Source organism: Anser cygnoides, chromosome 13, assembly GCF_040182565.1.
Source record: "Anser cygnoides isolate HZ-2024a breed goose chromosome 13, Taihu_goose_T2T_genome, whole genome shotgun sequence".
Classification (NCBI taxonomy): Eukaryota; Metazoa; Chordata; class Aves; order Anseriformes; family Anatidae; genus Anser; species Anser cygnoides.
Window position 1 is genome coordinate 13,781,416 of NC_089885.1, and position 26,850 is coordinate 13,808,265.

The 26,850-nt window shown below is 48.1% G+C and overlaps 1 protein-coding gene across 2 annotated transcripts in view; it reads right to left on the reverse strand.

The window, feature by feature from the left end:
• GPC3 (glypican 3) overlaps nucleotides 1–26,850 on the reverse strand; it is a 148,065-nt gene that overhangs the window by 25,285 nt on the left and 95,930 nt on the right. For both annotated transcript variants that reach the window (XM_067004976.1, XM_067004977.1), the window contains exons 6-7: nucleotides 21,591–21,711; nucleotides 1,349–1,502 (exon numbers count right to left, since the gene is read on the reverse strand). In XM_067004976.1, coding sequence (XP_066861077.1) covers nucleotides 1,349–1,502; nucleotides 21,591–21,711 — 275 coding nt within the window. The remainder of the gene's footprint in view (nucleotides 1–1,348; nucleotides 1,503–21,590; nucleotides 21,712–26,850) is intronic.

The window sequence follows — 26,850 nt, forward strand, 5'->3', positions numbered from 1 at the left end:
GCTATAAGAGGAAATTAGAAACACGTTAAAATAGCATAAACGTGTGACACAAAGATCATGGAAAATGAAACACGTATCTCTGCTCTCAGCTCAGAACAATGTGGATCACCTGCATTTCCTTAACATACACTTTGATATTTAGTTCTTGGATGAAAGAAAGGACATTTTATCCTTCTCCGAATTACATATTTCTCTTTCAGACCTGGATTGGAGGACTTAAAAAGCCTTTTCCTTCCCTTAACCAATATTTGAATATATGTATTTTATATATTTTACATAATGTGTCAATAATCTTTGATATGAAACTGGCATTTAATATTTCAGCTCTCACTTCATTAAGGATATTTTAATTATCCCAGACCAATGGAAGGGAATTTATAAACATCTGTGCTTCGTTTAAGAGCCCAAATTTGCCTCTTAAACTTCAAAGCAGTAAAGCTGATTTTATCCAGGTTCAGTTGTCTGGTCTCTCGAAGAGCAAAGCGCAGCGCTGGAACCAGCATTAATTGGACCAAACCCCCAGCCGCAGACCCGCGTTCAGCAGACACCACACATCCACAGTGGACGTGGCCTCAAGCAGCCTGGTCTTGCTCACGTGAGCACAACAGACGGTGCTGCTGAGCTCCACGGAGTCAGGAGGAGGACAGCAGCAGTTAGGGGGTCGGGGAGAAGGCACACACCAACAGATTTGTGACTCCCCAAGTAGCAAATGGACCTTGACTTCCTCGTCCCAATGGGTGACCGGGTGATCTTACTAATAATGACCTTACTAATAATATGGCTGACCTTACTAATAATGTAGCCTTGAAGCATCAGGATGCTTTGTAGCCATCTTCAAAGCAACCAAAGACATGAATCATACTGACAGTCAATGCAATTTTAGGCTCCTGAGTACCTAAATCACTTCTGAAAAATGAAGCTGAGTTCTTTTTTTTTTGTTTTTTTCCCATTTGTTTTTAAATTACCCTAAGTCTCTAAACCCTACATCAGAAACAACCAAGATGTTTTGCTGCAGTCGAGCCATCTTTACTGATTTTCTGAAGCCCTCCACAAAGCAGAGAAGCTCACCTTTAAACTCACAAGCGTGGGCAGCAGAGGGAATGAGAGAAGAGGGTGACTGATACCTACAGCCAGGCTGCCCTCAACACACCCCTGCAAAACCCACCCGGAAAAGCAACCGCATTACTTTTCTAGCTGCTGCCTCCGCAGCACTTAGGCTAGCCAGCAGGACGCTGAGTGCAAACAGCCTCTGGGCCATGGCAGTGGAAAGCTGAGCAGCTCCTCGTGCTGTCACCCAGACTTACAACCCCCAGAGGGACAGCCGCTGCAGGACCACCATCCCCATCACCTGCTAAGAACCGGAGCTGGTTCCTCACTCGCAGCTCTCCGTCCCCAGAGCCTCTGCTGCAGTCATCTTCATCATCGCAGTCTCCGCTCTCCTCCTCCTCCTCCGTGGTTTTGCCCATGGCTTTTTGGCGGGGCAGAGCCATCCCTTTGAGCAGCTGAAAGACAGGATGTGACAGTCATTTAACAGCTTCTGCCACCCTCCCCACCTCTTCATCTCACGCTTGCAGAGGGATTGGGTGACAAGAAGGGGACAGGACTGGGTGAAGCCACAATGGTGAGCCAGGACCCCAGTGCACGCCTTGTATCAAAGCACTGAAGAGCTCAGGTTCATTCATGGACAAAACCACACACAAAACCTCGGTGGAAGAAACAGGAGGAGGAAACAAAACCACACTGAGTATCTCTGATCCTTGGCTTTTCCCCAGTGAGCCTCGCACCAGAGGCTGGAGGACATCTACCAGCCACCGAAGCCCTGGGGTCAGCAGCCAAACACATTTCCAGAGTTGAGCCAGATTGAGTCCTGCTGTCACGACAAAAACTAGTGGCAAGATGAAGCTCTTCTTTTCCCCTGGAAGTTGGACACAGAAGCAACGGTGCAGCTGAGCCGCAGTCAGTGGTGGAGGGCAAGCAGAAGCAAGCATCCTTCACCCACTCACGCACAGGGAGCAGCTGAACTCAGCCCCGGGCTTCGTTACTGCTGTGCCACCATGGGTCTTCGTGTTGTCAATTCGATATAAGGCAATCTTTTGGAAGACAACACTGCGTGGCTGTCATGGATTATCACCTATCTGAGAAGTAACACGTGTGAAAAGAAATGACAGATCTCTCCGATCCGTATGGTGCCCCACAAAAATAACCTAAAAATCTCCTTCTTTACTCTTGAAGTACAGAGGATGCTAGTCTAAGTTTTTGGGATCTGCAAGAAAAGAGCAGCTCAGAAAATCAAGCCCACCACTTCCAGAGAAGACTTAGACTGACGGACCACTCATTCAGTCCTTTGGCAGAGCATGAAGCGGACATGAGTAAATAAAACAAAGAGCTGCTCTCAATCTCAGCTAGAAGTACTGGCCCAGTAACGACCTCAACATTTCCAGGGGCACTGACACCACTTTGGGCAACCAGGACAGCTCCATACATCACGAATCCTACCACAGAGGTTCAAAGAGCCCTTGTCCTGGCATAGCCCTGCCTAAGGCAGTCAGCACAGTGATGACGGGAGCACCTACAAACATCCTCCCCCACGGCCAGGCTTTTCTTCCAAACCTCTCACATTTCCTGATGTGTTTTTGAAGATGCTCGTAGAGATGAGCTTTCTAACAGCAGTGGATTAAGGCAGGGTTTAACTTTGCTAGGCAAAGCAAAGCAGTGACAGAATCTGTAATCCACACAAAGCAACTCTGGTATTTTCAAGCAGAAAAACAGTTCCAGTGCTTTAAAGTCAAGTCCTAACTAATCATGACAGGTTGCACATCACTGAGATGAAGATGTGAATACCTCCACTGAATGCAGGGTCAGGACTGCTTTCAAACACGGGTGGGAGATCTCAGTGCTGCCCCTTCACGGTGCATGGTAGGATTAGACACATCTTTAAGATACTGGCTTCCTCTTCCCACTGACTTTTCTGATTATGCTATTGCTGAAAGAACCCAGCTATTTCATCATAAACCCAGCTTCGCTTTGAAAGTGTGAGTCAGCCCATTAATATATGCTGAAAATTTCTATCACTACCACTACACTGCTAAAAGCCTTCTTGAATTTAATCTCAGTATTAAGAAAAATAACGAAAAGGATAAGTAACAGAAGATATTGCAAAATGGGAGCCTTCTGCTTACTTCAGGGGTTTAGTTGTTTCCATCTATTGCAGCAATATGCGTGCCTTTCAAGGCATTTTTTAATATCTGGAATCTAGGTTATATTTTTAAACTATTAGGCTAGCCTTAGAAAACAGTTCCTAAAATATTTAGCTGCTGAAGTTTATACAGCCTTGGAGGAATGCTTTCAGCATCTGGCTCTCTGTCCACGGCAATGTCCACATACCTTATTGTTTATATTAAGAGTAGCATAGCATAATGAAAAACAAATGGCTCGACGTGAGACCACTTCGGTTTTCCTGGCCATGCTGTCTGTGCGCGCCGTGCCCTGCGGGCAGAAGCAACGCGGCAAACCTCTCCTTCGGGCGTGCAGCAGTCTGCCCTGTGCCACAGCCATGCTTTTATGAACGGAAGACAAAAGGACACTGCAAGAAAAGGCGGTGGTGGTGTGGGGGGGTGTTCCCTGATGCATTTCTCCCCTCCCCAAAAGCTCAGGGCTGGGTGATAAAGACCCACACAGGTCCGCGGCAGGGAGCAACCGAGGACAAGGACACCCCAGCATCACCATAAGCATTTTGGCAACTGCAGCGTTAACCTGATGTTTCTTCTCAGAGCAAGCAGCAATCCGGCCGTGCCCACATACCCTGAACCAGAGATGGCCTGGCTCCACACCCGCGTTAGGAGGTAAAATGCAGCTCATCCCCCCGAAACTCAGGGAAGCTCGGGGGATGAGTTTCCGTGGCCTTCAACAGGCTTTGGCTCAGAACGTCCAACTCACTCTTCAGGAGCTTTATTTTATTTAGATATTTACAGGCCTTTCCCAGAATATTGCATGACCACAAAAAAAAAAGCAAAGCAAATGCAGAGCTGGGCGTAGCACGGGGCAGACCTCACACAAACCAAACACGGCAACTGCACAGGCCTTATCACTCCTTGCATTTCTCTCTTCCAAACTAAGCCCCCAGTGTTTATGAAATGTTTTTAGGGGAAATCGTGCTCAAAGGCACGTCGTGCACTGGCTCTTGCTGCAGAGCCTGGTGTTTCTCACATGCCATGGCACCACGAGACCTGTGCCCCACTCCTGGCAGCGACGCCTGGTCAGCCCTCCCGCAGGCTGCAGCAGCGCTGCCCCCCCGGTTACCGCACACCTTTTGGGCAAGGACATCGAGCCCGAATGTCAAAGGGGGACCAAGAAGCACCGCGGTTTGTGCAGCCACATGCCACGGACAGACAACGCCTGTCAAATCCTGCAACACATCTTTACACTGTAAATAAGGAATTCAGCAATAAGTAAGCTCACTGTAAATAAGGACTTGGTAAATGACAGAGCTAACAGCATTCCTCAGAGCAGTTTATCAGCTGAAAATATAATGAGGGTGTCCCATACCAGTTAGGGCTCATTGCCCCAGCACACAACCACTAAAAAAGAACACACAAAAAAGCCCCTTACGGACCAAGGGAACTGCAACCATGCGGCTACAGGATGCTCACTTCTGCATCTGAGGCATGGAGCAAAACAGCAGGGACCTCACCGTACATGTCAGCAGCATAACTTTCATTACTCACATGAAACAGCAGAGGCCTAAGGAACTTTCTAGCAGAGAGAATTAAGTTCTGGGATATTTTCAGATTTAATAAGCTTAGCAGGAGGGGTGGAGGAGGTCGGGGGGGAACCAGAATTTTTCAATTGTTTGTTTTCAAACGTTGAAATTACTGAGCATTTCTTGCATTACTTTTTTTTTTTTGGCATGCTATAAATTTGCAGCTTAATTTCTCAGCCTTTGTAGCCATAATAAAACGGGAACTTTCTGAAAAATGCCACACGGGCCTCACTGGCTGCATGTCCCTGCGCAGTGGCTGGCGGCCACCCCGCGCTGCTCCTTCCTCCACGCGGCACAGCCGGGAAGCGGGTGCAGAGGGAGCAAACATGAAACACGAGCACAGCCCTGGAGCCCTCTGAGCATGAATGTAACCAGAGCCCCTCTACACACCACAAACCAGGGTTACCACTCACAGGACTCCAGTGAAGCCCCAGCTTTTAGCCTGGCTTTATCTGAAACAGTCAGTGCAGTCTACAGCAACACCTGGAGAAAGTGCAGCATCCTCAGCCACGGGGAAGGGAAGGTGCGGATGTGGCCAATGCAAGCTGATGGTGGTGTGCAATGGGCACGGTGATGCTTGCAGGCATCGAGACATCCTCAGCCCTGCAAACCTACCTGGGCATCAGCACGCGCCTTCACTGTCTCAGCCAACACCTTTCCTCTAGGAGAGGGGATGCGCTGCAGCAAAACATGACCAGGAAAAACGCTTCAGGAAATAAAATGGTACAGAAGAGAAGATGATCCAGAGAAGCAGTGAAAAATAAGAGGCAAAGGAGGTTTGCTTTTGCTGAAAGGCCACCCCCAAGCAGCCAAATTAGATGTAATGACTCCCATGCAGGCCTTGTTTGCCATGAAGCTACAGCCACAGCCACAGCCACAGCCATGCTCAACTACCATTACACAACCTCCGCCATGGTCTGCATGCTTTATGAAATTATATTCAGTGGACTGAACATAGCTTCTCCATCCTTAAATAGCAACTGGAGCTGACTACTACCCTAACATTACAGTTTATTCATGTCCTGTGGTTTAAAGCCTATAGTAAGAGGCAGGAAAATACATAGTCCAGTGATCACTAAAGTAGTATGTAACAGTGAGATAGCTTTAACTTAATCACAATTCACCCAGCTGCAAGAGTTTACAATCATATCTGCTCTTCTTTGCTAAACCATAATGGCAAAAATACACTATAATGTATCCAACGTAAACGAGAGAGCTAATTGTGGGAGTCTGCGCGCATGCACATGTCTCAGAGGTGTCTGCGGGGCATTCATCTCCCATCTGCACAGTAACCACGGAAAGAAACACGTGGGCCACATCCTTTGCTCCTGACTACGAGTTCCACCAGCTCAGACGTGCATCAGTTTTACTTCCAAGCTCACGCTTTTAAATCATGCCCCCACCCTGGACGTAAGGGCACTGGCACAAGGGATGCCGGGCAGTCCCAGCTGGTTTCCATATAAATATTTGTTCCTTGGCTTGTCCTGTGGTCTCCCTGAAGCTCAAAAAACAAACCAGATCAGAACAGTGTGCCGAGCATTTCTGCAAGGAAAGCTCCCTGGGGCGTCCCAGCATGATTTATACAATTATTCATAACCATACAGTGACCAGACAAAAACAGATGCAGCAACGCAGGGTAATGACTCAGCTGGATTTGGACGGGCCACCGTATGTTGAAATCTTTATAACTCCTCATTCTTAACAACCACTTCACTCAGAGCTCACCATCCCACCAGCCCACTGAGCCACCTGGTCTTGTTTTTCCAATTTTAACATAAACAGTGAGAGCTGCAACATACTTTTTATCATTAATCTCCCGTCTCCAAAAAGGAATCAACATTGTGTTCCTTGGACTGTAGTTTAATAGCCGTTTTCTCATTTTGGAAACTATGCTCACAGTATTGCAAATATCAATTTGAGCAATACCAAAATTGTGCCCACAAATTCAGATAAAATATCGGCACTGAGATACAAGCACTGTGCTCCTTTAGGGCAGAAATCATCCCTTTCAACATACTTCAAAAATATGTAAAGTAAATAGAACAGCCAAACAGATTATTACGGGGAATAGAAGACTTTTAGAAAAACATTTAATTCCTTCATAAGTTTAGGGGGGAAGTCTGATTGATATTTGTAATCTTTTGGTGGACAGAGCTGTCATTTAATTTAGCTTGCATGACTGAAAAAATTTAATAAAAGTGTTCCACTGAGTTTTACTGAAATTCTTCGCATGTTTTTAGTAAGCCTCTGGAATACGATCAAACCTAAAAAGCTGGAGAGGATGGAGACTGATCTTGCAGCTAAAATAATATTCAGAATTGCAATATACATTTAATAATCGAGCATCCACATCCAGAGTGCTGTATTGCAGAAAATCTCTGGATGTCCAGCTACGTACCGCTTCGCATCATGAAGAGGACCCCGGGAACCAAACCCAGCAGTGAAAGCCAACCTCTGGCTCTGCTAGAAACCTTTCAGAAACTCGACTCAAGCCACCAACTCAGGACTGCCCGCAAAATTTTGGATGCCATCCTTCAGGAGCCTTGGTAAGAAAGAGTGTTGAAGGAGCAACGCTGTTCTTTCTCCTCGCATTATGTAAGTCGCCTACTCCGACCACATGCTTTCCGACACCCAACACAAAGGCCACCATACTTCCGTACTTCCCACACAACCCCTGAGATTCCCATTAGGTCAGGTTTTTCCATTTTAAATTCCAGTCTGCTGAAAACATTGTTGGGGGGGGGGAGGAAAGGGGATATATCTTATAGCCAATCCTAACCTTTAAATTTGCAACACTGAATAATTTATGGGTGGCTTTTAAATCAGGGCAGCATCATGGGAAAAGTGCAGATTTTCACACGATACTGTTCCCTGTTAACAGCTCATTACAATGTACAGAAGTATATTCCCATTATGAAATACAGCTGGGGCTGTTTTGCTTACGAAGGTCATTATCTGATCACAAGCGAGAATCAAGGCAAGGAACCCATTTTAAAAGCCTAAAGTTGTGGACTTTTCAAAAACTCATGTGTTTTGAATTTTGTGGCCTGATCACGCACAAGCATGCAACAGGGAGAATCGATTCTCTCCACTTCCTTTGCTTATTAGCCCTAGAAATAGCATGGAAAAAATTATCTTTTATTAGCAAATATTTTCTTTATTATTTAACCAACCCTCATCATTGGATGCGTTGATGCCCTCCCCTCTGCTTTCCTATTTCCCAGCTCCGTTCCTTTCCATCCCTTCTGTGGACAGGCTGCCTTGGCAGCACAGGAGCATGCACAAGCCGAAACTCGATGCGACATCAATAGCATCAATTTTACTTGCTTCTTTCTGAGCTCTAGAGAGCTTTCTCTGTCTTGGACAGCAACAAAACACAACGCGTATTACAGAAAAATTCAATGTTCCCTGGCACCAAGTACCAAATGCCACTAAAAATAAGGGAATTTAAAGCTTTGTAAATTGTAAATACCAGGATCCGTACTTCTGCCCTGCAAGATTGAGTGCATGTGTGCACGCACAAACAGGCATCGCTGCCCTTTCAACAACGTTAGCCCACGGACAGAAGAGCCCATTTCAGCAGCAGGACAGTCAAACTGGCGGTTTTGTTATGGCCCTTCTGGTTGGATACATCTTGGCAGTGCGGATGAGGCAGAGAAGAAACCTGTTCCTAATTGTACTCCTATTTCAAGCTCAGCACAACAAGGAGCAATTGCTTATCAAATGTTAATAAACTGGAGGTAGGCTTTGGACCTGGAAAAGCCATTTTCAGTGCTTAGAAAAACAATGCGTTGGGCATGTCAGCTGTTTTATCAGCTGCTTGAAAAGCAAATTCTGCACTTCCCTGTGCTGCCTGCTTCAAACCACCTCAAAAACCTGAAGCAATACTCAGCAAACCAGGTCCCAGCCAGCACCACACTCCTCCTCAGGGCAAGGAGGGCTCAGAGTCTGTATCACGCTCTCCAGACACAGAAGCATTTTACTCTACTTTTAGTAGGCCCCTCAAAATGCTGTTTCCTGGAATAGGAAGAATTCCCCGCCACGCTCACCTTGGGTCCACCAGCACAGCAGGACCCCCTTTACTACCTTCACAGGCTCCAGAAAAGACACTCAGCTGTCAGTAAATCAGGTTTTCTGGTCACTCTCCTGATAGCACCAAGAAGCTGGTGACAGCACTGAATTATTGGCCAAAGGGTTGCCCTACTTTATGGATCATCAGCTTAACTTTAGATTAGCTATCAAAACTGACAATATCCCTATGGGTAAAAGAAGACAGATAAAGACCCCTAAACGCTGGCAGTAATTAAAATGAGTCCACACTGGACAGTAAATCTCTGTCAGCAGCAGAAGGGGCTGCCAAGCCGTTATGAATTGCTGCAGCTTGGTGACTGCTGGCCGGTGCCCGGGACAGGATGCTCCTGCAGGCGCGGAGGTTTAAGCCCTCCCTGGCACCAGGACGGGCTCCTGCCTGCTTCTCCCTCAGTACGGGAGGTGTCACTTCCCTGGCCCCAACGAATGCTCGTTCATCACAGGGCACACACGAAAAAGAGATTACCCGGGCTTTACGATCAGCTCATTCACCTTATAGGCAGTTCCTTCCCCACGCAGCTATTTATGGCTTGTTTTTGTGCAGCAGTCGGAAGGACCAGAACAGCACAATGCCAAGCGGGGCTGTGGGGTCCAGCCCAGCCTGCTGAGGACCTGGGGACTCCCCATCTGCTCCCAGCTTGTGCCCTGAGCCCCACATCGATGCCAACGCTGCAGAAATGCTCCGTGTGAGATGCTGCTGCTGTTCCTTCTTCTCCTTTGTGTTCCTGATCACAAACCATCACTTCACCATCCCTTCCTACAGACCTCCTTCCACCCCCATTAAACACAGGTCTCTTTCAAACTCCAAAACCAATCATTAACTTAACACAGTCGCATCAGGTAGTAGATAATGTTTCAGCACCTTGTTGGCGTCTGTCTGAATCTTTTCCTGCCAGAATAGGACTCCTACAAGTTAGCAGTTCTCTAGAACTAAGGTAAGAATGAGGCTTTTTTTTTTTTTTTCTGCAGAAAAAGCAAACCAACAACACAAAAATACTGCAGCTCTTCTTCACTTTGCTGGGCTGACCTGCATCATTTGCTCAGTCTCTGCTACAGGGCCCGTATCTGCTCCAGATTTGGTGCCACTTGTACCAAAGCGCCTCCTGCTACATCACTGGTTCACTGAGCACATTTGGTGCACAACCCAGGTGAACATTTGTGCTGACAACACCTGTATCTGGGTAAATGGGAGCAGAACACCACATTAATCCCACAGGTGGACTGTTAAACCTGCGTGAGGGAAAGAGCTGGTATCTCAAGAGCACTGCAGTGGGCTTTCAGACTGCCTGGAAGAATGAAAGGGGGTCACAGAGTGATGCCCCCAGCAGGCAGATACCCATCTATGCCTGGCAAGGGATTGCTCACCCACCAGAGCCAGCGGGTAGAAAAAGCATTGCAAAGATGCTCCTTTCCTTGCTAGCTGCAAGCAATGTATGCCTCAACCGCTTCCCATGCTGTTTCTTCAGTGATATCGTGTTCCTGCTTCTTCTCCCCAACAAAGTTTATCCTTCTCCTACCACCATCCACAGTAGGAGATGACTTCCCTTCTCCTGCCCAACCACTCTACATCACTAGACAGGGGAACATGGACCAATCTGTCCACCTGCCAAGCAGCCACCCCTCAGGGGGTTGGCAACTGAGCAAAGGAGGGGTGTGGGAGCCTATGTGGGCCAGGACCTATCCACTGCTATTATCCATATTTTCCATATTTGTTTAGTTGTGTTGCAGCAGAACCCTGCTATGCCATCCAAAAGGCACTCAGAAAATCCTAAAACACACGTCACCAAAAAGATAAAAGATCAGACAACAAGCAGTGACAGGGCAGGAGCACAAGGAACAATACAGAGATAGAGGTGGAGACAACCACCTCATCACCATCACGTCATTCAGATATCAAAGCAGAGATGGCCTCGAAGGAAGGCGCCCTCAGCCTTTTGTTACCTGAGGTCAGGATGTTCCACCACAGGCCAGCGCCCAGTTTAAGTGATGGGTACAAAAAACACAAGGCGGATGCATACGCACAGCTTCAGAGCGTGGTGCTTTTACCTCTCAACCACACATCTGGGCTTCGGTACAGCGCAGTCCCACACCAGAGCACCTAGGAAGATGGGTTGGTGTTGTACCACTATCCTACCCTGAGCCACCTGCTAAAAACGACTCTCTGGGAAGGGGACCGGCATGCCCGAGGCAGGCGCGCAGCACAGTGTGGGTCCCTGCCACCCTCACCCACCCGCCAGCCAGCCCAGCCCCGCTCACGTCAGAGCGGCTGAGAGATTTCCTCTTGGCTCAGGCTCCGGCACACGTGGCTGCTCTCCGGCTGTCAGCGACGTCTGCTGGGGCTGCCTGAGAGAAGACATCTCGTCCTTGGCACCAGGTAAGAAACAGCAAGCTGAGAGCTGTGTCGGAAGGGTTTTTTTTTTTTTCCCCTTCTCCTTCTGCCACTCCACAAACAAATCTGTCCCAGCAGCTTCCCCTTTTTCCCTAAAAGCTCCCAGCAGAGAGGGAATTCTCAAATCATGTATTTTTGTGCACAATGTTGTCTTGTACAGAGGTTGCTGCCAGAATACACCCCCCCTCCCCATGACTGCCACACCCCAAGGGGTACCCTGCCCTCCCAGGGGCTGCTCTTTTTAGCTTTATTTTTGCATTTGTTTAGTCCCAAGGCCCTGAAAGCTCCAAAAGCAACTGCAAACAGCTCTGCTGAGCATCCCCAGCTCCACAAGGCTGCCACAGGGGACCCAACAACCACCTCGCCAGCCACTTACCTCCTACCAGACAAGAGAACCCTAGTGCAAGGGTAATTACCGAGCTGTTGATTTCAGCAGAGATTTAAATCATGCAGGAGGAGAAAGACCCATAGCTAACAAGATTGGGGGTATTTGCCATGGGAAGAGAGAGCAGCCGGCCTTCCCTCCTGAGGACACACCAGGGCAATTGGTGCCTTGCTGAGCCCTGGACATGCACTTAGGAGTTTGGGGGCCACCTCTGCCATCTGCCAGCCTCCGTTCTGTCCATCAGCCCCGTGCAGAAGGCAGAGCTGGGACACGGGAGCAGGGCTCTGCAGGCAGGACGGGGCCAGCACTGCTGGAGAAGGCGCCCAGCTGGAGCGGGGAGCTCAGGGCCCCAGGCCCGGCTGCCACAAGTATTTATGCACTTCACATTAAACAGGCACTCGACTGAGACAAACCAGACCAGAAGTAATCCCAGGAACGGGGGGTCTCCAGCCTCCATGGTCCCTAATTAACGGCTGATGGCTGGGCTGGCTCCTGGGCAAGGTCACCACACTCCTCTGCACTCAGAGCACGGCTGCTGCTTGTTGAAACCCAAAGAGGAGAAAATGTAACTTCAGAAACACAGCTTTTCAAGTGTCAGTACTGGCATCTGCCTCCTAGGATAGGCCTACAAACAAGAGGAAACATCCAGGGTCCATCACGGACACTGCTGATGCACTGGGGTGCAATTTATCACCATTACTTAAAGTATCCACCAAAAGCAGAGCCTGCAAGATTCAGTATCCTGGGGAGAGCAGCAGGCAAGAGGAGCCCTGCCTGGGGTGATTCTCCCACACAGATACACAGCCACCAGCTGACACAGCTCACCATTTAAATTAGATTTAAAACCGGTGACTTTATACCCTCCCCCAGAGAGACCCAACACTTGCAGAGGAAGCCCTGAAATGTACCTACACAAGTCTCACCCTCCACGTTTAGGAGCAATGCGCTGCCCGAAAAGGTCAACGCACTCCTTCCCCACTCACAGGCAGGAGGCACTTGAAGGGTCCTGCCAAGAATAAAAAGTAATTTCCTGCCCATCATGATAGGTCTTGATTACAGGGCACCCATCCTCAGCCAGCTGTCCCTCAGCTCCCCTTGCTGACAGTGCTCCGCAAGACAGCATCTTCTTACATGTGTCCTCAGAAAAAAACAGCTGAGCACATTTTCTTCTTTTAAATACTGTTCCCTCACAATACAGCCAAGCAAGGCCATAGACAATAAATATTGCTGCAACCTAACCTTCCCTGTTTGCTCTCATGTTTTATGTGCCGCAAAGGCCATTTATTGCAGCACACGCTACAACAGCAAGAGTGCTAAAATATAACCCGGCCTTTGCAGTTAGTTACATGTCAAAAGCAAGCTAAGAAGTTTAAAGAGCAACAGCATTAACTGACAAAGTCTTCCTGAGCCATGACGGCTATTTACACGTGCACGGACACACACAGGTTAAAGCAGCCTTATTGACAAGGGAAAGGGTTTGCCAGAGCAGAGACCTGCCTAATTACAACCAGCTGCTTTGTCAGCAGGTGTAACAAAAGGAGCAAGATTACAAATCGTTCGTTACCTAAAACATACAGAACTTCTTTCTCTTTCTGACAGCAGCGTGGCTTGGCTGAAAGCTCACGGGGCTGCAGCAGTCTATGCTGGCAGCTGCCTTCGAAGTGGGACAGAGCACTGGGAGAGGTCCCAGGAGCATCTCCCGCTCCCTGAACCCTGGTGCACGGGTACAGCTCTCGGTCCCTTGCAGGTGGCACAGCTCACAAACACCTCGTGCACACCAAAGCACAGCCTCCTGAAGCCTGCGGGAAGAGAGCGGCCGGCAGGACCTCGCGATGGAGCTGGCCCAACCTGCCCAGGGCAAATCTGACTTCGGTGCTTTTTCTTCCCTCTCTTGAGAATTCGGCTGCTACGTGGTTACACAGCACAAGCTGGAATCGAAAGTAACATTATTGTTAGCGAGTCTTTTTCTAAAGAACAAAGCCATCAGGTTTGTTCTGCGGCCAAGACGACCATAGGTTACCTTCCAGGCCTGCTCTGGAAGATGAAGATTAGCTCCCACAATCCCAATCCTCTGTCTGGACCACATTTTTAAAACCTTGACATTAAGTCAAATTTTAGAGAGAAATGCAAAAATGAGAGACCTACCAGTCATCCCACCAACTCCAGAGAGGGCTGTGTGTTTTGCTACAATAATTAAATTTCAAAGAAAAGGAGCTGGAGAAAGTTTTTCCCAGCCCCCTGCTGAAAACTTGCCCCCAGACCCCTCAGCAGACAGAAAGTGCCTCTGTTGGCAAAAGCCAAGGACCGAGGGCCATCACTTCTCCCGGGAGGGAGCAACCCCCGCTTTGAGAAGCCCTCAGGCAGCACCAAACTTGCTGCTGCCGCCCCATGGGCATGCATGGGCAGCCAGGGACCCCTGGAGAGGACACCCACCTAGGCCATCTTCCACTGATCACATTACCAGGCTGAGTCACAGCACAAGGTGATATTTGAGACGAATAGCGAGGCCCAGAATAACTGTAATTAACTGTTCATTTGGTATCAACGGATCCACTCGTTTTGCTACGCGAGGATTCCTCCAGGTTTGTTTCCTCCACAACAGGATAAACTCCGGTGCTGGTACAGGATATCTGGTGTTTGTTTTAAAGCGCCGCTGTGCATCAGCTGCTTGTTTTGGACACAAAGGAAAATTAATCCCTTTTAAAGGTGTTTTTCTCCCCAGCTGATTTCCACCGCATTGTTTGGAGGACACACCTGAGGCACCTGCCTCCCCACACAATCCCCCCTGGAGCTGAAGCCACAGGGGCAAAGTTGAATCCCTTTTCTTACACAGGACCGCAGCAACGAGGGAATTTCAGGGAAGGTGAGCAATAAAATGCTATTTATGGTACCTAAATGCTCTGAATGCCAAACAAACTGATGCGGAAGCCATCTGAACACCAAGCCATCCAAGCTCAGCCGCCCCAACCTCCCGGTATTGCTGGATTGCGGGCTGGATTTCCTTGCTGCACGGGAAAACTTCGCTGCTCCTACAGTCACAACCAAGCTAAACATTTTGATGCCAGATAAGAGGCGAAACACCACTGGTGGGCAAAGTGACTACTAGATAGAAAAGTGGCATTAGTAAAAAGGAAGTACAGGTGAGGCTTTCTTTTTTCCACACAGATGCAGGAGACGTAGAGCTTCACACGTGCCTTTCCCACTCCTCTCCCACGTGTTCCTGAAATTCATTGCTGGGGAAGGTCAAATGGAAGTCCGCAAGGAAACGGAGTGAGTCCTGTCTTGAAAAATGACAGCTCTGTAGTCTCACTAGATAGAAATAAGAAAAAAAAGTACACATGGGGATGGACCAAAGGACTTGGGTGCTCTGAGGAAAATGGCCAATATGGGGCCTCTAGGATGCTGACAGTTTTGCCACCGCCTTCAATAAAAACAACAGGTCAGTAACAGACAGCAGTAGTAACTTCAGCACCTGGGAGATGCTCAGGTCCTCAAGCACAGCCAGGTTCTAGCATCACTGAGCACAGCCAGAAATGTGACTATTTACCACCCTTTCCTTACTTAAAATGGGAAATACCTCACATTCCACAGCAAATTTAACTGCCGCAAGCAGTAAAAGCATGGGGCTTAACAGTGCACCCGTTACGCTCCTCCATGTCGTGCAAGACCATATGTAAAACCAGCAAGGAACTTCAGCAAACAGAGCCCAGATTACAAGTTAGCCAGTTACCGTCTGTTTAAAAACACACGCACAAACACCGAGTTCAATTAATCTCGGGCTGTTAAAGAAAACCCATTTAGGGTGACCCATGGGTACAGCGTTCCCACAACAAACCCGATAAAGCAGGGATGTTTGCAGATACAGCCCTGACGCACGATAGCTGGCGCAGGCAAGCAGTGCTTCATGCTGAAAGCAAGAAGGGGGGAAAGAATGTTTTTGGATTTAAAAACCTTCCAAACAATAAAATACATTAAAATTTAATTATGTTCTAGTTAGAGAGGGTCACACTTCCCCTGATTTAACTGGCCTGGCAAAATCCTGTAATTGCCACTTCCATATGGAGTTGGAGGCTGCAAGAGAGCATTTACAGTGGTGTGTTAACAAGAGCTGAGGCACGGCTCAAAAGGACAACGTCGTTACTCTTTAAATACCAGGCCTAGACTTGGTGGAGCTACAGATTATTTTGTGCAGTAAAAGAGGAATTAGCTGATCCATTCCAAAATGCATTTATCATTAAAATAAAAATCTTCTGTCATTTTATTTAATAGCCTTAGTAAGAAATAATTGCAATGTCTGGTTGCTTTCAACAACATGTGGTTTTAATATTTTAATTGTTACAAACTGTTTAATAATGTTGAACAAAAGGCGTGTCCAATTATTGTGTTTATTAACTTTTCTTTTGAGGACTTGATAAATCATCTTACACATATACAGTGCTTCAGATACTGTAGTGTTAACTTACTAAATTTGAAAGTGGAAAATCAGCCAACAATGACTCGTTTTGGTGCAACTTAAATATTGTATTTGCGAGTGACAAGCATTATGTATCACTTCATTTAACAATCTAGTAGTTTGTGCATTTTTCTAATTATTACGCTGCTTTATCTGGCTAGGGAATTAAAATGCGGTGGGAATAATAAACCTCACAAAGCCTAACGGGCCACAGAGAGACATGATTCCACGGAATCTGTCAAAGTCATGGATTTTTTTCTGAAGGGGAACTATATTCCTGAAAACTCCTCAGCTCCCCAGGGTCTCCCACAATAGACTTAATGGTTTTCCCCACTTCGAGCCGGCTGGGACAGCACCCGGCAAGGCTTTTCCCGGGACCCGCCAACTCCCTTGGAAGCACCCGCCAGGGTGAGCCGCCTCCGCACGCCAGCTCTTGGGGCACCCCACAAGGACGGCTGTCTCCGTACCAGTCACAGGTTTCCCCACGCAGGGACCGGATCCGACCCTCTGCTGCCCAAGAGTGGCCCCCCATCGCGGGTCCCCAGTGCTCGGACACACTCTGTATTTTGAGCAGAAGGCCTGAGACGCGTTTGGGCATCGCGCTGTTCCCAGGCCTATTTTGTTTACATTTGATTCAATCAAGTTGTGGCCTTTTGGCCTCTTTCCAAATTAACTTCTGGGTGACCTCCGCTGTGCCCTCTCCCAGCAGCAAGGCCTCCGAGAAACAGGCCATTAAACCTACAAACAAATATTGGATATATTGGTTGATCAAGCCAGCTTCAAACATAGCTATTTAACCCCCGGCACATGCTTTTGCAAACTAAGTATATTTTGTCTTCAGTCATTCACCCTTCTTTGCCTACTTCTTTTTAATTCCAACTAGAGCTCCGTGTTTTACTGCCTCATAAAACTTCAAAATTTTGTTCTCATCCTCCTGTAAACCCCGCGAAGAGCAGCACAGGGCCCGTTCGCACAGATCTCGCTGCAGGGCTGGGTCTTTACACCGAGCACATGAAGAAAGGCAGCAAGATCCTGCCCTGTGGAGCAGCCCTAACACTCCAAGAAATTGTGTGTTCCCCCTATTTCCAAGGAAATAAATCAAAGTTGGTTTCTCAGGGTCTGTGAAAGCATATTGCCTGGATTCCAATCCCCAAAGGGTTGTGTTTTTTTTTTTTTTTTTTTCTAAGAGCTTATATGGTAGTTAGATTTCTGGCTAGAGAATATGCAATATGATAAAAACACAGTCCCTATACAGGGCAATAAATTACAGATTGTTTGATGTGGAAACCAAAGAACTGTCAAACTCCAGTATATCTGAAATATTCTAAATGAGCCCTTAACTCCAGTGTCTGGAAATGTACAATATGTTTCCAGACCCTTCAATCTTGTAAAGGCCCATCTCCCCCACTTAATTTTCCTTTTATGGATTTTATTCTTCATTTTTAGTGGACTTTTTCCCCTCCTCTTTCAAAACTGTGCTCTTCCTCCTTGAGATAGTCCTATGATAAACAACAGGAATTATCTAACTGTAGAAAGGAATCAGAAGTGGGCCCAAGCTTAATCTTTAGGAATGCTGTTTTTTCACAGACTTTGTATGGGATGTCACCTCCTCGCTTCATCTGCCCACTCGCAGAACGGGGACAGCTACTGCTCCAGCTCACTGGGCTGCTTTGCAGGTAAGTGCAGTAAGGACAGGGGAAAACATCTCAGTGCAAATGGTGTCAGAGCCCTGCAAGCACCCCAGGGAGTGCACAAGCAAGCTGAGGACAGAGAGAGAGAAAAAGGAGATCCAAGAGCATCACACCAGCTGATCCAGTACTTGCAGTCTCCATCGCAGCTGCGTGCTTGCATCAGCATCACCCAGGTCCACTCTCCCAAGCCTTTCTTGGCAGGAGGTCACTGACGGAGCAGAGCACCCAAGACATGGGACATGAGGCACGATGGCTCCCACCTCCACACATATCTGTTAGAACTTGAAGTCATCCCCATCTGTCAGCCATCCCGGTGGCGAGGGGAAACTTGAGTGACCAGAGGAAATAACTCATTTGCACACTGCTTTTTGCCTAGGGTTGCTGTCAAGTCACAAAAAAACTGAGCAAGACCTTGTGCTGACGATGAATAACCTCTCGCTTCCAATATAGTTTCATGTGTGGGATGAGTGAAAACCCTTCTAGCCAGAAGCAGACCCCATCCACTCTGGGAAATAAAAGTTAGGAACCAATTCCAACTCATTTTCCTGAAGGCGACCCTTGGCCTCCCAGCTGAGATAACAATGCTAATATTTATGGATGGGCTATTCGTGCCTCTGGCCACAGAGCAAAAATAACTCAAATCACAACTTGGTAGACATCTAACAGAACTGAAAAGGAATCTTTGCTTCCAATACAGCAATAACAAACCATCTCGCCCACCAATGCAAAAAAAAATAGCACCACCCACAGTCACACATGCACACGAAAAAAAAGTGGTCTGGATTTTTGGTGTGATGAGTAGGCACCAGCGATTGTGACTCATCCAGAAAGAACTGACCTGAGACAACACACCACTCAGACAGCCATGCTTCATTCATTTATTTATCTTAGCTTGATAAAAGATGCTTAGACCAAGCTAAAACAATCTGGCAAACTTTTTGACTTCCCTTTCTCTGTGGGTTAAGTTTTCTGTACTCTTTTCAGTCACTGTGCGTTTGGTTCTAATGCACAAGTAACATTCCCAAACTGGAAAAGTTTGAAGAGAATTTCTCATATATGCATACACTTACACAGATTCAGTTTGAGAAGATAAGAACTACTGAGCAAGCATTATTTCCTCCCTCATACAACATATTTGCCAAACTCAAGCAAACTTGAAAATTTGGTGTACTGATGAAAGAACACACATTTTTCAGCAGCATGAGCAGCCTGAAGTAAACTGAAGCCAAAGCATCAGCAAGTTGCAGACATTGGCAAAAATCCACAAGAAAATGTTGTGGAACTCTAACAAAAATTGCACCAACTAGCATGGTTCCTGAGTCTACCCTACTACCTGTAGTAGGGTAGATGCCTACTACCTACTACCCTACTACTATGAATGAAAACTGACCTGCATCTCCAACACAAAAAAACGGGGAGGATTTCATTAAGTTGTGCTAGACAAACAATATACTGGTAGTCACATGGGAAACCAGTTTAGAACTCTGAGCAATACAAGAACTCTTTTTTTTTCCAAAAAGACTGAATGTTTGCAAAACCTCAGAAACCACTGTCCATCGCGTTTGGTAGATACGGAGTTTTTCACCCTTCCCGAGCCTAGGAGTGCACACTGTTTCCCAGATCTGAAGCCAACACCTGAAAAACAACTGTAATTCATCCAGAGTTGCTCCTTCCACATTTCCTACTCTTTAGCATCCGAGATGTGTTCCAGATGTGAAGCAGATCACAAAACTTCAGTAGGCCAAGAAAAGAAGTGTGATGGTGAGCTCTGCCACCCAAAATCCCTAATTTAAGTAACATCCACAGTTACTTTACCGGTATATAAGCTGCTTAGCATTGATCCTCGGCATGAATAGCTAGGTTCATAACTAACTTCCACAAGTCACTTTACATTTCCTCCTGATTTTATTCTCAATTCCCCTCCTTCTCAAACATAACTTTACAGGAGGGGTTGATTTTTTCAAACTCTTACAGTTTATGCCATCGAAAGCAAAACAACCCATCTGCTCCCTGCAATGCTACAACTTTCCAGTCTGATACTGCGAACAAGGGAGAGAGCTGTAAAAGACCACGACTGAGCTGACCATGTTCACCCACTTACCCCTATTCTCAGAGCAGGAGCTGACACAGACAGGCTGCTGCTGTAAACAGCTGCGTTCAGCCAAGTTCTGTTTACCCAGGGTCCCTCGTTCCACGAAGCTTAGCTCCTCAGCAGCCTGAACTGTTCAGCGAAGACCTAACTTGACCCAATCTGGCAGCCAGCATTTCACAACCGCTTTATGTCAGCAGTTTCAAGTGCGCTAATAACCATGTTTTGTTCGGTGCGACTTTCTCACTGCGAACGGCAAAATATCATTATCACCTGCAGGTTGAAGCCTGCCCTCTACCCCATTTAATAGGGAGCTGATTACGCTATTCTCTTCCACCCCCCCCCCTTTAATAATTACAGGCTGTGGGCAGATGGCACAGCTTTTCCATGCAGGAAGGCAGAGCAGGCTGCGCTGCCATCGCCTGTTCCGCTCGCTGGGGTGCTCCCGGGGTCCCGGTGGCCCCAGTGCTCCCAGCCAGCGGCCAGTGACGTGTGCCTGCCCCGCGGGGCTTCGGCCAGGAGCTGCTATCACAACAGCCCCTGGCAGCCGCGGGAGCAGGAAAGCAGAGGTTAGCAGAAAAGTCGCTAAGCCAGCAATTTCGGGCAGATCAGCCCTCGCAGCCCACCAGGCGGGGTGCAGCTGGGCTTTACCATGGGAAGCTGCTGCTCCTGAAAGCATCGTGCTGGAGCAAACCCGGACAAGATCCCCACCAGTAAAAGCTCTCTTGAGGGAGACTGGGCAGCTCAGCCATGTTAAAGACAGCATTATGGCCCGAGTATTTTCCCAGCAAGACCCCAATGCTGTATGTTCCCAGAGAGTACAGAGGTCCAAAGCTGCCAGCCTACTAGAAAACAACCCCTCTGAGAGTTACACAGTGACAGAGAGCAGAGTCCAGAGCCAGACCCCAGCCCAGCTGGGGGACAAAGGCAGGGCTGGCTCGAGTCAATACTGTGGGAGAGCTCTGGGAGGTTAAACCCTCTCCCTGCAGCAGTCACACTGTGTGAAAGGCAGTTTCCTTCACATAGCTCACAGCCATTGCCAACTGAACGCAGCACAGAGGTGTCACTTAATCCCTTGGCAGCAGTGGGGCTTCACAGACTTAACCTGGCCTGGCATGATGGGTAGAGACAAGATACTGCTTGTCCTTGCAACGATGCCAGGTCTGAGACCGTGGGAAGGAAGCTCCCTGCCTGGCAGAGAGGGTCTCATCCAGCTCTGCCACATCCCCATTAAACAGTAACTTGCTTCGACCGTGATTAGGAGCGGACATCCAAGGACATAGAGCAAACTAACAACTGACCCTCCATTCCAGCCATGAGCAAAGCCAAAGAGGACTTCAGCAAGAGCTGATGTCAGACACGTGCCACATTGACCCACACCAGCACCTCGTGCTTGTGGATATCACAGCAGCACCATCTTCCCACTGTACCGGGGATGAGCACCCACCAGAAGCGCACCACAAGGACGCATCCAGTACCTGAGAACAGGCTGAGCCCAAAGGGCCGCACCATGCATGCCCTGTGGCTCCTGTTTTGCCCACGGGCTTGAACCAGGACCTGCCATGCATGCCTGGTACCAAGCCGGGCCGAAGCAGCACCTGCTCTCCACCCAGCTGCTGAAAACAGAGCCACCCGGGGTTGTCTGGCTGAGCCCGAAGAAAGTGTGGGGGAGGCCAGACTGATTTGGAAACCACCCACTCTGGAGTCATCCCCTGCTGGCACGCCTGCAACAAACCTGGTTGATGTGTTTCAGCTTGTCAATAATCTGGCTGATCACTGGCTCGGGACTTTTCATCTTCACCTCGTGGTTGCCAGGGTGAGCTTTTGCTCCGTTCCTTGTGATTTGGGGGCTGTATCTGTGGAATGAGAGAATGTGGAAAGTATCTGTGAGAAGAGAGGAGACCACAATGTGACGGGCTAACACAAGAGATCTTTAAAGTTCAGTACAAACAAAAGTATTCCCAAGATAAGTACCAGCCCTTTCCAAAATGGAGAGAATAAAACAGATAATAACGACACAGAAAAGGCAGAAGATTCCCGTATATATTTCTGCTCTGCCTTTGCAAAGCAGCGAGATGATGTACTTGATCACTTGAGGACAATGAAGTCCTTTCCAGTCCATTAGTAACCAAGGAAGACATTAAACAATATACAACAGGGATAAATATTTTCACATAACTTGCACCCAAGAGTCCTAAAAAAGCTGGCTGAGAAATTCTGGCTTGCTCATGTTTGTTTAAAATAAATCTTGGCAGACCACAGAGACTCCAGTACAAGAGTGGTAGTGTGCCCACAGCCAAAAAAAAATGAGTGGGACGACCCAGTTAACTGCAAGCTGATTAGTATAACATCAACCCCTTGCAAAATAATGACTATCACTGATGTGTGATTTCAATAATAAAGAATTAAAGCATCAGAATATAATTAACGCTGTCAACATTGCTAATGGAAAATAGGTGTTGTCAAACAAACCTGATTTCAGTCTTTGATGAGATCCAGCCTTGGGGATCAAAGTAACAGCTTCAACAGAACATACCTTGACTTTGGTGCGGTGCTGGACTCTGCACCACACGATATCCTGATTTACACGGGTACCACCATGTCGGTACAGCATGCATAAAGCAAATTAAGAGCTGCCTGAGACCACCAGAGACAGCCTCCATAGGCACCCTCCCCAAGCAGCTTGCAGGGATGCTGTGCAGAGGAGGGTGGCCAAGCCAGCTCTCAGTTTTTTTCATCAGCAACTAGGAAAGCAGTGTAAATACACTGCTGCCAAATCTAGGGAATGGCAAAATTTATCAGAGTGAGGAGAAGGGGGAAAGACAGGGATCACAGCATACTTTGCTTTGGAGGAAAGCACTCCTGCGCCTGGTACCTGGGTAACAGCTTGTGTCACTCGGGACGTGAGACAAGCGTGTCTGCACCAACCTCAAACTGGGCTTCGGGACCCCAGTAAGTGGCTGTTACCACTTACTGCTCACAGCCAGGGCAGCAGCACACTGGTGCCTTCCTGAGCTGCGGGTTGTTTGTGTTCACTGCAGCCCCAATTACTGGCCCCGGTACTGTAAAAACACAAAACAAGCCCTCATCTCCAAGAGCTGACAGCCCAAGCACACGCTGCCAAAACCCGGCACAGCCTACGAAAGCAAGATTTCGGAGATAACACCGAGCATCAGTCTGCTTTACTGTATGTTTGTTTTTCCGGTGCCGTGGGTAAACTTGATGAGTATTCCTTTCTGTGCCTCATCTCCTGCATGTCGCATCCGTACCCAGCTCCCAGCACCAGCCCCGGCGACTGCGCCCCACCTGCCAGCTCCCCTTCCCCTCCCCACTACACGGTCCTTTGAGATGACAGGCAGCCCATCTCCCACAGGCTTTGTGGAGGAAGCGGGACATCAGCAGGGATTAAATTGAGGGGAGGGAGACAGGAGGGGTGGTGGGGCCAGCTCAGGGAGAACGCTCTGCTGGGGGAGAAAGCGATAGGCACAAGGTTCTTCATCCACAACAGCTGTTGGGGTACGCAGAAGGCTTTGGGGGGGGTTGGCTGCACTTGAACTCTTAATTAACAACGAGAATCAGACATCCAGGGATATAAAGCCTACTCCAGCCTGAAACATTCACATCATTCCAAAATACAGCGCCGAGGTTGATTTACGCTCTGAGGCTTTTCCAGAGCACGAGTTACCCCTACGCGAGCGCTCAGCACCCCAGCTGCGCCCCGCAGCACCGCGCACCCCCCGTGCACCAGGGCGCTGTTCCAGCAAGCACAAAATACAGCTACACCCGAGGCGTAAGAGCTCCCGGTTCAGGAAAGCGCTTACGCGTGCTATCAGAGGTTCGTCCTAGGCTGAAAGCGAAGTGGTTTGTAGAACGGGGGCCGAAGCAAGGCAAGGCTTGGCCACCGGATTGAAGCAAGCCACGGGCAGGCGAAGCCTGGCTCCCTGCAGCTCGGCCGGCAGTGGGAGCGTGGGCTCAGAGCACCATCTCGTGAGGAGACAGCGCTGCCGCAAGCACACATCGGCCCCGCTCTGCAAATACTTGAGCATTTCAACCTTTCGCAGGGGAATAAGGCACTGGAAGCAACGAAGCGTCAAACCTGCTGCTTATTTGTCACAGAGTCACCTAACGCTGCCGTGCCAGGCTGACAAATACATCTGGCGACCGACCACAAACGTCTACAGAAGCGTGTGGCTTCTTAGATGCCAAAGAAATTTCCGTTTTTGGTGTTGCTGTGAATTTAATTCAAAAAACACTGACAGAACTTTAAAGCACATTGCTGAAAAGTCTCCTGTGGTTTGACCAATTTAACTAGTAGGATAAATCTCCCACAGGTTTTAGCAGGAGCAGAACCGTGCCCTGTTTGGTGCATGCCTAAATTATTACAGTCTCTCTCCTAAGCCGTTTTACGAAGAAACTTAATAGCTTGGTTTTGAGTGGGCGAAACCCCTTCTGAAATCCAAGCAACAACTGCCAGAAAGGATTTCTGTAGCCTACACAATGTCACATCGGAGGGAGGAACACAGCTACGGCAGGTCAAGGTAACATGTCCAAAGACAGGACTTGTTCTGGAGAAGGCGGAGACCCCTATGCATCCTCGGAGTCACGAGAACATCAGAGCTCACTCCCCAAGGAACAAGCCTGGGGGAGAAGGAAGCAAACCTCAAAGTGCTTGCAGAAGGAACTCTACCTAACACAGTCCTACTGGGAAAGCAGAGTGACTGCCTGCTGTTTCTCACCTGGCAAGGTACAAGGGGGCACAATAGGCCCCAGGTGAACCCGTTACCTCATTGCACATAATTTGAAGCAGCACAGCAGCGGGCTCTGCAAACTGCACGTATTGGGACTGAATCACAAAGCAGCAGATGCACAGGGACATGCTACACTGAAGAGCCAGAGACAAGCTCCTGCATGGCTTGGGTGCTTTAGGACACACTGCATTCACGCTGCCAAGCCGAGACCTTGAGCGAGAGGTGGATATCAGCTCCCCCTTGTCAGAAAGCGGCATGGGCTGGCACACATTCAGGCACGTGGGATGCAGCCAAACCAAGGGTTAAAGACTTTGAAATGTAGCTTCAGCGAGGGATGAACATTCCTGAGATGCCAGAAAAACTTGAAAAGGCAGCTGGCACCCCTCTCTGCAGCCTGGGCCAAGCAGCCAGGCCTCTAAGGACTAACATGGCATAGAGATGCCTTTGGAGACCCCACAGAGCTGGACAACGAGGGGGTCCCAGCACAACCCACACAGAGGAAAAACCACAGCTCTCCTGCGTCCCACCAAGTCACTAAAAGGCAGGTGGGCTCACAGGGTTTGCAAAGCAACAGCATCACCTTCCTCCCATGCTCCCCAGCCACGGCTCAGGTAAGAAGAGATCCGAGCCACTTTCGGCATATGCCAGTAAGACAGCCCCTTCTGCAGGGTGCTAGTGCCACTCCACCAAACCCACCACACACCTCTACCAGCGACACCGGCACTGAACAGCAAACGCACAGTGGTTGAAGTCCACCCCATTGTCATGGGGGTCCCTGAACTGAAGGGATATCAGTGTTGCAATATGAGCATGGTCTGGCTTCCACTTCATAAGCAAAGCCCAAAATACTTTTCCTTTTTGATGTGCCTCAATGTCAGTCAGCAGCATTTCCTTGCCTGGGCTCTCTGGGCATGGGTTCTTGCTGGGGTCATGGTAGTCTACAAAGACAAATGTCAGGTAGCCCTCACTAGAAACAACTTAAAAGACGAGCACCTGATGAAAACACTGATGATCTGAGGTTTTCTGTGGGGGTAGCACAGCTATAGACCCTTCACCCTCTTCATCCACCAACTGTAAATGCCAAAGTATGAAGTCACATTAAGGGATTTTCTTCTCCCTTTCTCCCCACCATCCACAAACATCTCCAGTGAATGTTTGGCCATTCCAGTCCAAATGCAAATCTTTCCAGGCTTTTGATTCAGAGCAATGAAGACAAGATGACAAATGCTATTTAAAAATATGGCAATAAATGTAAAATGTGTGTTCATCCTACTTGGCCATACTAGGCTTAGAGATGAGTTACTGCAACGCCTGACACATGATTTAGAGAAAGTAATCCTTTAAGTCAAACAAAGAATTACACCTTTTAGAAAAAGGAAAGTAAGTTTTTCATTCAAGTAACAAATAATTTATGCTTGCCTTCCAGTTGTAAAGTATTAATTCAAATACAGCTGCACAATTTAAAGAGCATGGTATCCTTTGCAGACTCTTTCTGTACTACCTCTGCTCACTGAAACATACTTGTTTTGAGGGAGCGGATGGGGGACAAACACAGCACAGGCTGCTACAAGACAGGGCTACCATGTAAGAAAAGAAGTTTCATGTCACAGGACTTCATGGCTGAGCTTGAGAGCAGTTTTTCCAACACCTGCAGTCCCCAAAAGCTGCTCTGTGTTTCATGACAACTTACTACTCAGCCTTGAGGGGGTGGCCCAGAGATTCACGACTATTAGCACAACGGTGTGAGTGCACCCTTTTAGATGTTTAAAAATGGAGTCCCGATCATACAGCCACTGGTCTGCTCAGTCCTGGAGAGGTGTACATCTGTCAAAGATTAATTTTTATTTTTTTTAAACCATTAAAGCCTTTGAAGTGGGAAACATTAAGTAAGGCTTTTATTTGAATAAAACACCTTCCCACACACACTCCCATTGCTTTTGGCTGCAAAGACTTCTACACACAACTCCCTAGCTCCCCTTTCACAGTCAGATAGCATTAAAAATGGTAACACCCTTCCTTTCAGAGGAAAAAGGAGAGACTTTCAACTGGAATGGACTGGAGCTTGTTTGGACTCAAATTGGCCAAATTCTGCCTCTTTTGAGAGACCAGGAGACTGTAAAAAAAGGGCAAGCAAGGATTAAGCAAAAAAGGTAGATGTTCTCTCACCACCAAAGAAATAATCCAGGCATCCCAGCAGCCTCACCGGCCTCTCCAAACCTGCACCAACTCACAGCTGCTTTTATTTTC